The sequence below is a fragment of the Tetrahymena thermophila genome (genome assembly GCF_000189635.1).
Source record: "Tetrahymena thermophila SB210 genomic scaffold scf_8254630, whole genome shotgun sequence".
Lineage (NCBI taxonomy): Eukaryota > Ciliophora > Oligohymenophorea > Hymenostomatida > Tetrahymenidae > Tetrahymena > Tetrahymena thermophila.
Window position 1 is genome coordinate 209,607 of NW_002476399.1, and position 11,293 is coordinate 220,899.

At 21.1% G+C, this 11,293-nt stretch overlaps 1 protein-coding gene across 1 annotated transcript; it reads left to right on the plus strand. All coding sequences in view use genetic code 6, as the record gives it.

Annotated features, from left to right (window-relative positions):
* Window positions 1-153: 153 nt before the first annotated feature.
* On the plus strand, window positions 154-9,162 carry TTHERM_00759070 (transmembrane protein, putative; the record flags this gene model as incomplete). The annotated part of the gene is made up of 16 exons (XM_001016990.3): window positions 154-262; window positions 338-496; window positions 574-990; window positions 1,041-1,187; window positions 1,240-1,527; window positions 1,577-1,863; window positions 1,927-2,039; window positions 2,534-3,008; window positions 3,107-3,568; window positions 3,623-3,760; window positions 4,043-5,004; window positions 5,206-5,851; window positions 6,011-6,142; window positions 6,193-7,161; window positions 7,218-7,653; window positions 7,709-9,162. The coding sequence occupies 16 exons, from the start codon at window positions 154-156 to the stop codon at window positions 9,160-9,162; spliced, it is 7,194 nt and encodes a 2,397-aa protein (XP_001016990.3).
* Between the last annotated feature and the right edge of the window lie 2,131 nt (window positions 9,163-11,293).

Below are 11,293 nucleotides of genomic sequence, written 5' to 3' on the forward strand. Positions count from 1 at the left end.
ATAAATTTTATTATATTTGTGTGGTATATTGATTAAAAGGAAAAAGATTAACATAGAAATAAAATTACATGTTATTTGATATTTGATTTTTGATAAAAATTATTTAGATATTAATTTAATTAATGTAGTAAATTAAAAATAAGGATTGTTAAAATGAATTAGAAAATGAGTTTTTCAAGAATATTGATCACTTTAATCAGCATATTTTCACTGAATTATTAATTTTTTTGCAATAAATGTCCTGCGCTATAGATGATCAACAGTATTAAACATTTTTCTAAATAAGTTATATGAAAATTAAAACAATAAAACACATTTTTACTAATGATTATCTTAGATCCAAAAAATACTGAAGGATACACTGTTTACAGTTTCCTTAGGATTCCAAAGACTAACATTTTAGTCATTAACACAAGCTAATATTATAGTCAATATAATATAATTTATTACTATGATATGTCGTCTGGATAAGGAGAAGTTATCAATATCGTAACACGTAATCATCCTCATTTAAATTTCATATATTTATTTACTTTTTTTAATGACTTAATGCTTTTTAAAATAAAATTATAGCCGATTTTTAAATATTGAACATGGAATACAATTAACTTACAGATTAATTTGTGATATCAAATAAATAAAATCTTATTTTTGCAGAATTATATACATTTAAAATGATATATTCTATTTCAATTAATTCTATCTCATCTTTAAAGATTATTAAAGATACTAACCTTATTATTTTGACTAATAACTATAATATCTTGCAAATTTTTGATTTTTAGAAATACCAAATAGTGCTAGTTATGGATAATACTCAATCTCTTCAAACATTTCCTGATAATTCTCCTCTTTATTAATATTATTCTGATATTTATAAGCTATCTTCTGGAGATTTTATAATAGTTACAGTTAATGACATGGGAGTTATTACTTGGTCAATAGATCTGCTAAATTTAACTTATAAATTTAATGGCTATATTCCAGATTGTAACTTTGTATTTTTAACAAAAGATATTTAAGCACTTAAATTATGATAGCTCAAGTATAATAAGGTGAGGATACTAAGTATTTTACTAAACATCTAACACTAGATATATTATTTATTGTTGGTTAGTATTTTCAAGTTCAGGTTGTCAAAATTTAAGATATTAAAAATGGTCAATATTTAACTGTTTATAAAGATTGTAAGTATTTAAAATATATTTACTTTTTAAAAATAAAATTCTCTAATAAAAGATATTTATCATTTTACAGAGCAAATATTTAACATTTTGTATGATGAGATCATTATTAATGGTAGTATAGAACCTATAATATTGGTTAGCACAAATCAATATTTAGCATAAGCTTAGGTGCATTTTAATGAAGATTTTACTAAAATGGAAGTTGTAAAGACTTCTTTTACATGGTTTACAATTTATTATAAATGGTATAAAATAGAAGAAAGTCCAATTTTATTTATGTCTTCATTGACTTACATAACCATATTCAACTATGAAAACTTTAATTTCCATTATTATATTTGTAAAATTATTTAATGAAATTAAATTGTATTTAAATTTAACATGTGTAGATTTTGGTGGTGATACAAAAAGCAGAAGGTTTATAAGATAAAATGGAGTAGATCCAGATTTATTTATAATTATATCTCAAAATTAGATTAGTATAAATGAGAGAGGTAACTTTGGCTAATTCTCTAAATATGGAAAACCTCCTCTCTCAGGAAATATAAGGCAATCATATTGTAGTTTCTTTTAAGTTAAAAACATTTTTGATTGGTATTTGATTAAAAGCGGTGATGACGGAAGCAATAGTCTAGTCTTTACTGTACCCATTTTCCCTCTTAGTTAATCTAATACAGTAAAAATAAATTATATTAATATTTTTATTCAAATAGTTAACTAATAATTTATTTTAAAATAGTAAATTGATATTACTACTTCATTTGGATTATATTGGATAGATATTAATTTTAATTTAGATCCTTTCTATTTATTTGATAAAATCTTAGTAGCTTTAGCTTTCAACTAATAGGGGTAGATAATTAAGGTACTGTATATGTATGGGACTTAAGCTCGCTTAACTTAACCTTCAAATATTATCAAAAATATAGTAATCAATTACAATTTTTATATAAATTTACTCATTATAAAAATCTACAATTAATAATTTTGATTGATTCTCAAAAATTAAAAATAAAATTTTCTATTTATCCAAAAATAAAATAAGAATTTATAAATTTAAATATAAATATATAAAAATTTTTTGTTTAAAATATTTATTTTAAATAATGTTTCAATAAACAAAAAAAAAAAAGATTTGATTTTTATTTTAGTTTTATTAAAATTTAGAAATAAAGATAATTAAAAAGAATATCTTTTTTTTAATTTAATTATTTCAATCTCATACTCTTTTTCTGATAAAATAAACGTATTTTATAAATTTTAAAATATATTTATCATTTTTTTTAAATTTTTGCAAAAGATTTTTGTTAAAATTCATTTATTGGAGATATTTTTCACTACCTTAGCTTAAAACGACTCATTATCGCTTGTGATTCCAATAAAGTTTACTCTCTTGATTTTGTCACAAGAGATTATCAATATCTAACTTAATTAAGCTACACAACATTAGCTTTAAGAGCATTTTCAAGTCCATAATTGATAGCAATTGGTGAATATGACTCAGGAGCAATTTAATTATGGAAATATAATCAAATCACATCAAAATTTGAATCCTTCCTGTCTTTTAAATTGGAAATTTTATAAGATGCTTTAATTTATTTTGATATGTCCAACGATTATACTTTATGGATATAGTATGCTAATGTAAATATTTTTTACTCTATTAAGGATTGTCTCACTGATTATTCTCTTTGCTAACAATGTACATAATAATACTACTTCAACACTACTAATTCATATGATAAAAATTCTGTCTATGGAGTAGGTACTTCTGAATAGCCTTTTACGAGTTCTTATAATTTTATTTCAGCTATAATTAAAGTAATTTAAATATAGTTTTATATTTTTTCAATACACGCATTTATTTTTACATAAGCTAAATAAAAATTTTTTACTTTTTTATTGTATAATATGTATAGGCATAATTTTACAAGTTAATTGTTAGTGGAGTATTTGATATGAGTGTATCTATATTTATAACTCCTGATAATTAACTAAATCTAAACCCAAGTATTATGAACTTTGGCTTTAATAGTATTATTTCTTTAGGCTTTAATAGTACTGAAAAGGGTACCTATGCAAGTATTGGATATTAAAATACTTTATAATTTGATAATTTTAACAGGATTAGCTTTTAAGATATTAAAATTAATTTTAGTTTTACTCAAGCGAATAATAATTGTGGTATTCTCTTTTAAAATGTATTATTAGGAGCATTCATAAATAATATTTAACTTTATAATATAAATCAAAATTTATTTCCTAAAAGTTGCTAGTCTATTTAAGCTATCTCAACATAATTGAATATAGGAAAGTATATCATTTAAAATGAAGATTTTTCAAATCATTTATAAGTAATTACTCAGTTTAATTCAAGTCAAGTAATTTTAAATATTTTTAAACATTAATCTAAAAATTTTTTGAATTAAAAAAAGATTTTTATCTCAAACTTTTATTTGATAAATTGCACATTAGGTCCATAATTCAGTATATTTTAACAGTAAACTGATATAAAAGCCTCTTTAACCAATATTGTATTATCATAAAACAAATGCTTTAATCAGACAAATTAAGTAAATAATTCATCATCTGCTTTGTTTTCAGCAGGTTTTTTTACTATTGATCGACTTTAAATAATAAACAACTCTTTTTGTAAGAAAACTTTATTTAATACTATTTCTACTGCTCAGTAAAATGATTTGAAATTTTCCCTTAATGACATAACATTGATAAATAATCAATTTTAGACTTCAACTACCTATATACTTTTTAATGCACTTTATTAGATGAGAGCTTTTCCATCTCACTAACTAAATGTTAGCAATTTATATTTTGAAAATAATAAAATAATTAAGTTCAGTAGTAATGACACTATTGATCGAGCTTAATACTTTGAAACTAGCAAAATAGCTTCTATTAATTCATATAATGTGACTATGAAGAACTAATTAGATGTTAAGTTTGGATTGATTCAAATATCAAATGTTGTAAATATTACTTTATTTGAGTGTTTTTGTGATGATAGTTTTTACAACAATTATTAAAATGTTGCAATAAATGGCTGCTTATCTCTTAACGAAATAGCATCTACAATAATTAATAATGCTAAATTTTATAAGAAAAGGCTAAAAGATAGCAGTTTATTATCACTTGAAAATAAATCAATTCTATTAGCAACCATAAGTATTATAAATAGTTCATTTTATGATTTGGTTCTGTTTTAAACAAATGAGAACACTTAAACTATGCCTGTATATTTAGTGAGCAATTAAAATCTATAAGTTTCAATTGATAAATGCCTTTTTTAAAATTTAAACCTGCAAAGCATACAATTTACTTAAACTTATTCAGTAACAGGATTATGGATTTTAGATTATGCAGGTTCTGTATAAATTTCAAATTCGTAATTTAAAGATTCATACAGTAATTCATAATATGGATTTGGTTATATTCAAGTCAGCTAACTTTCACTTGATACGGTTGTATTTAATAACTCTTCATTTGTAGAAGATGAATCACTATCATTGTACAATTAGTATGGTGGAATGCTTAACGTTAGAGCAGATAGAGTAAATTTGCTTAATTGCAATTTTAGTAATTCTACAGCCTAAAAAGGTTCTTTTCTCTACATGGTTTCTTCTAACGAAACATTTAACCTTTTATTCACAAATATTTCTTTCAGTTATGGATTTGCATTATTGGATGGAGGTGCTATATTCATTGATACTAATGGTTATTATATAAATTATAAATGTGAGAACTGCTAATTTAGTAATTTATACATTTAATAGCCTCAGGCTTCAATAATTGGAATTCAGTAAAACTTTATATTAAATTTAAATCATTTAAAATATTTCAAAATTAAAAACAAAAAAATCAGCTTTTAATACTTATAAAATTAATTAGTAAAAAGAAAACAAACATTTAATGCAACAAATATATAAACTATAATCACTTAATTTATTATTAAATAAATTTAAATAATTTTGAATTAATTTATACTTAAACTTAACAAAAGGTAAAACTCAAATAATTAAGAAAATGATAAAAACTTTGTAATTTTTGATGAAGGATATATTAACAATACCATAGGGATACAAGAAAATTATTTCATAACACTTTCTTATGCTTATATCTATTTTAATAATATAAATTAAAGTTATTATAATATAACTTTAAAGTCAAGAGCTTTGAGATAATTTTTAAGTTTAAAAGATTAATAGTAATCTACCTTGATAAACATAATTAATTCATAAGCATCACTTACAAAATGCAGTATTTCTAATTTAAAAATTAAAAATAAATAATCTTAGGTCCCTCTTCTTATTCAATCTTAAGATTCAATTATTAATCTAATCAATTCATAAATATAAAGATGTTAATTTGTAAGAAGTGTTATTAATTTAGTTGGAGGATAACTATTTATAGATAATACTATATTTTAAAATGTTTTTTATTTTTTTTCTGGGAGAATTTTATTTGATCTTAATGAGAAAAATCTAATTACCTAGTCTAATTCGTTAATTATAACAAATAATACATCTATTTAAATATTAAACAATTCCAAGTTTGAGTAACTAAATTGTGACTCTTGCAATGGGGCTGCTCTTTAAGTTATTAATGGTAATATTAACATTTAAGATTCAATCTTTAATCAAACCAATGTAAATTATTGTTAGATATCATAATAATTTTTCGTTTATAAAATAAAATTTAATTTTACTATTATAATAATTAAATATTAGTTAAAGTATTCAAAAAAATTTTCAATTATTTTAAAAATGAAAATATTAAATTTAAATCAACAATAATATAATATAAAGGCTTAATAAGGAGGTGCAATATTTATAACAGGATTGGTAGGGAATAATTACATAAGAAAAACTATTTTTGTTGAAGGTTAATCTTAGTATAATGGGGGTTCATTATATTTTCAATAATAGCAATAATAAAATGTAATTTAACTTTAATTCTTTTTAATATTAAAATCATTATAATTAATTAGCCATTTAGTCTAGATATTAGTGAATGCTAATATTTGAATAATACATCGATAGATGGTAAGGGAGGATCTCTATATATTTCTTCTAATAGTTTAAATCCTTTAAATATGAGTATTAGTGTTTATTTTACTGATTTTACTAATAATCTAGCATAAATTGGAGGAGCTATTTACAATTAAAATATTTCTATTTAAGTTTAAAATTCATAATTTATCTAAAATTATGCCAAAATATTTGGTTCAAATAGCATTTCTTACCCAACAAAACTTCTCTTAGTTAATATTGAATAGTTTTTGAGCAAATACAATGGAACTATTACAAATAACTAAATAATTATATAGAATTTTAGAAGTGGACATTTTTTTGAAGATATTTAATTCTAAATGATAAATGACTTCGGTGAAGTAATCATTCCAGTTAGTTATGAAGAAAAGCAATCTTATAGAGTTTAGGTCAGGATAAACCAAAAAACTAAAAATTATGAAAATTACTAAATAACAGGAGAATTAGACACTTCTTTTAATAGATAATCACAATTATACACTTTTTCAAAATTATATTTAGTTGGAACTCCTAACTCCTCAGTTATTTTATAGTTTTATTCTAATCAGATATTTAATTTAGAGGATTAAACTAATTAATATATATAAATATATTCATATGATATAATAGTGAATTTTAGAGAATGTATTTCAGGAGAATAAATAAAATAATATAACTCTCTTACTTAGTGTGATATTTGCAAAAAAGGTCAATATTCCTTGAATATTCAATAATGTTAAGACTGTCCAATAGGTGCTGAGTGTTTAGGTGGAAATAAAATAGAAATAAAGGAAGGCTTTTGGAGAAGATCTTAAGAAATTGATTTGATTTTATCTTGCGAAAATCAAAAGTCTAATTGCATTGGTGGTTTTTTCGGAAATCAAATTTGCTAGGAAGGATATATAGGAGCTTTATGTGAAGAATGTGATGTAATTAATAAACATAAAATATTAGATTTTAAGTTATTTTTTTAAATTTATTTAAGATAAATGGTGATTATTGGGGCGAAAGTTATTCTTAAAATTCTAAATATTCTTGCTAAAAATGCAGTAAAGTTAAATATAACATATGGCTTTTAGCTCTTATAACTCTATGGACATTACTTTCAATGAATATAGCAATTAAAGAGAATATAAACAATTTAAAAGTTGAAAATGCTTTGTTATAAAAAACAATAAATAAATAAAGAAATAAATTAAAATTAGCTAAATTGTTTGAAACTAAATAAAGTACGATGAAGACTTTTTCTAATACTAAAATTAGTAATCCTGTAAATATTCTTTAAAAATAAAAAAAAATTAAAATGGAAAAATAAAGAAATAAAAATTAAATTGAATCACAAGGCATTTATTTAAAAATACTTACAAATTATTTTTAGATTGTAAGTTGTATTTCTACCTTTAATCTATCAATACCTTCAGGTATTATTTTCTTTTGCAAATTAATATATTTTACATAACTTTTATCCAAATAAAGGTTTTATTGAACTGCCTTAATTTGTAGGTAACCCAGTAAAATTAACTATGAGTTCTTTAGATTGTTTATTGATAGAAATTTAAAGTGACATACCAATTATCTATTTTAGGCTAGTTTTTTCACAAATTATTCCAATAATTTACATTTTAATTATCTTTCTTGGATTACTAATTAAGCATTTATGTTAAAAAAGAAAAAATAACTTATAACAATTTCCGTATTATGCTCTTTCTACAGCTTGTCTTTTCTTGATAATTTTTATTTAACCTGACTTAGTAGCCTAGTTTATAGCTTTAATATCGTGTAGAACTATTGGAGATAGAGTTTACATTTTGTCAAATGTTTCATATGAGTGCTTTACAGAATAACATATCAAATATATGATTATTTTAGTTGTACCGTTACTTATTATTTGGGTATTAATAATTCCTTTAGTTTTAATTATGTTGCTAGTAAGCAAAAAAAGTAAGCTAGATGACTCAAATTCCAAACTGAATTTGGGTTTTCTTTATAAAGAATATAAAAACAGTGCTTATTTTTGGGAATTCATAAAAATGACTGAAAAACTTTCAATAATTCTGGTTTTAAATTTTTTCTCTTAAACGATTACAGTTAAAGGAATATTAATTTTTATAATAATTTCACTTTACGGAATTTCAACATCAATAGTAAAACCCTTTAAATAAGTAAACATCAACCAAATCGATATATAATCAACAAATGTTTGCTCTATTACAATATTGCTTGCTATTTTTATGAATAGAAATCCATTTTCATATTTTTATTATCCTTCATTTGGAATATTGGTGTTGATTAATTTTATATTTATTATATTTTTACTGAAATTGATCATGATTAGCTACCTAGATTTTATAAAATTTTAAATTTAAACTTTAGCTTCAAAATACTCTGATAAGTTTCATTTCTTAAAAAAATTATAAAGAGATTCGTAAGGTACAAAAAAACTAAACCCTGATTTAAAACTAAAAATATAAAGAGCCTTTTAAAATTATTTGAATATGAATCAAACTTAAAAGAAATAGATTTTCATAAATATCTTTGAATAGTAGCTAAGTAAAATATTTTTTTTTCCACTAAATTGTTATTTATTAGTTTCTTTTATAGACTTTAAATGTAAGAGTCCTGAGCTAAGACTTTAATAGCAAAATACTATATAAAGCCCTAATATATTAAGTATGTAAAACTAGAGTATAGAATATGAGAGAAATTCATTATTTTTGGTAAGAGTCACTAATTTAGATTTAGCTTTTAATACAATCAAAACAAATAATTACTAGAATTTAAAAGGTAAATAAATAAAATTAATTTAAAAATTTATTTTAAACTATTAATTTCTTATTCATTCTTTAAATTATTTTTTAATAAATAGGTATTAAAGGCCTTTAACAATAAAATTGATATAAATATAAAAAAATTATTTTCTATTCATTTGAAGATTGCTAAATTAAAATATTGATATTTAAAAAGTATTAAATATTTCATTTATAATATATAAGCAGAAATATATTTTTTGTTTCATATTTTTGTATAAACACAATTATCTCTGACATTTTTAATGGTTTAAAATTCAATTTTTTAAATTAAGTACATAAAATAGGAACTAAAATTCATTTTATGATATTTAACGAGTAAGATGTATTTCAATCCTACTTTTATTTTAAAAATCAATAATTTCTATAGTAAATTAAAGTAATGGAATTTTAAAAGTAGCTAACTATGAAATAAAAAAGTTTACTAAATTAATTAAATTTAATAAAATATCATTTAGTTCAGATTTACTTTTGGAATTAAAAATTAAATTTCTTTCATTTGATTAGTAAGAAAAAATCACAGTTCAAAATAAAAAGAAAATTTAATTAATATTTGTTGAGGCTCAAATTATGGTTCTTTGCCAGTTATGAAGCAGACATTTCTTAATCTCCTTTAAAAAAATTTTAGAAAATTTAGTTTAAAAGTAACAAATGGATATTTTATAGTTCGTAGACTTTTTAAGAAGCTTCAAGCCACACATCTGATGATTTTGTATTCATTTTAAAATACTTTAGGGAAAAAAATTATTAAATTTAGTGGCATAATAAATTTTTTTGATAAAAAAATGACTTATTATTTTAATCTTTAAGAGAGAATAATGAAATGCTTAATGAGTATGATAATTAAATTTAACAAAGTTTTATAAAGATATAATAAATAATTTAATGAAAGCAAAGACGCTTTATTTTTAAGTAAAAAACTTGATAGAGAATCTTAGTGTTATAATAATTAAAAATATAAAATATCTATTAGTCTAATGAATATTTAATTTTAAAAAAATCCAATCCTTCTTTAGGTTAAAATAATTTGCTAACTCTTAGACTTTTATTTTTATTTAGGTTTTAGAATTGAAAGATTTATTAATGAATATAAAAGCAAATTTCTTTAAATTTTAATAATATTTTACTTAATTTAAGGGAGAGGGGGCAGTTAGTGAGATAGGAGAGTCTAAGTGGTCGCTTTGTGGGGTGATACTCTAAAAAGTAAAGATATTAAATTGAAACTCAAAAAAAATGAGTAAATGATATAAAATATTATTAATTAATATATATAAATAAAACTTTGAACAATTAAAATAAATTAAATTATAAATTATTATTATAAGTACCGTTAATTCGATTATCTATCTATCTATTATTATTATTATTTTTATTAGTATTTAAAATTTGAATTTTAATAAAAAGGATTATTATCAAGAAAAAAAATGCAAATAATTATTTGCTCTAAGAAGAAATTAATGAAGCGCTCATCAAAAAAGCTAAACAAATTAATAGATTGTACTAAAAAAAAGGTGGTATGTAGTATTATTATAATTTTTCAAAATATTTGAATTAGAAGTTAAGGTCTATAATTTATTGATCTTAATTAAAAAAAGATATTCTTAATAAGACAAAATTCAAAGACCCAATCTAATCTCAAAAGGAAAAATGATTCATATTCATTTAATTTACTTTACTTTACTTAATCAAACACAAAATACTAATTATTAAGTAAAAAAAAATGAATAGATTAAATCTAAAATCAAAACAAGGAAATATGAGTGTCAGATATAGCTATAGTGTATGTAGTTTATAAAGAAATCGCTCATGTATCTGAGACTATAAACATACATTTTTTGTATTTAAATTTAATAATTAGAATAGAAAATTATACTTCTATTGATAATATATATTTCAGATAAATTAATATTCATGTATAAGTTAAAAAATAGCAATCTATTTAATGCTATTCAATTTACATCATTTTTCATTGAAAATGTATTTACCTTACATTAAAAATTAAAAAAAATTATTATATTTTTTTAATTATCTGTAATGTAAAAAAGCTGTTAGTATACATATTATTTACGTCTATTTGATTGTATTACTTTCGTTGTATTAGTTTAGTATATTATTGATTAAAAGGAAAAAGAAATACATCGAAATAAGATTACTCAATATTTAGTATTTGCTTTGCTAAAAAATATTTAGGTATTAATTTAATTAATATAATGATTAAATTAAGAAATAAGGACTGCATAAAAAGAATTACAAA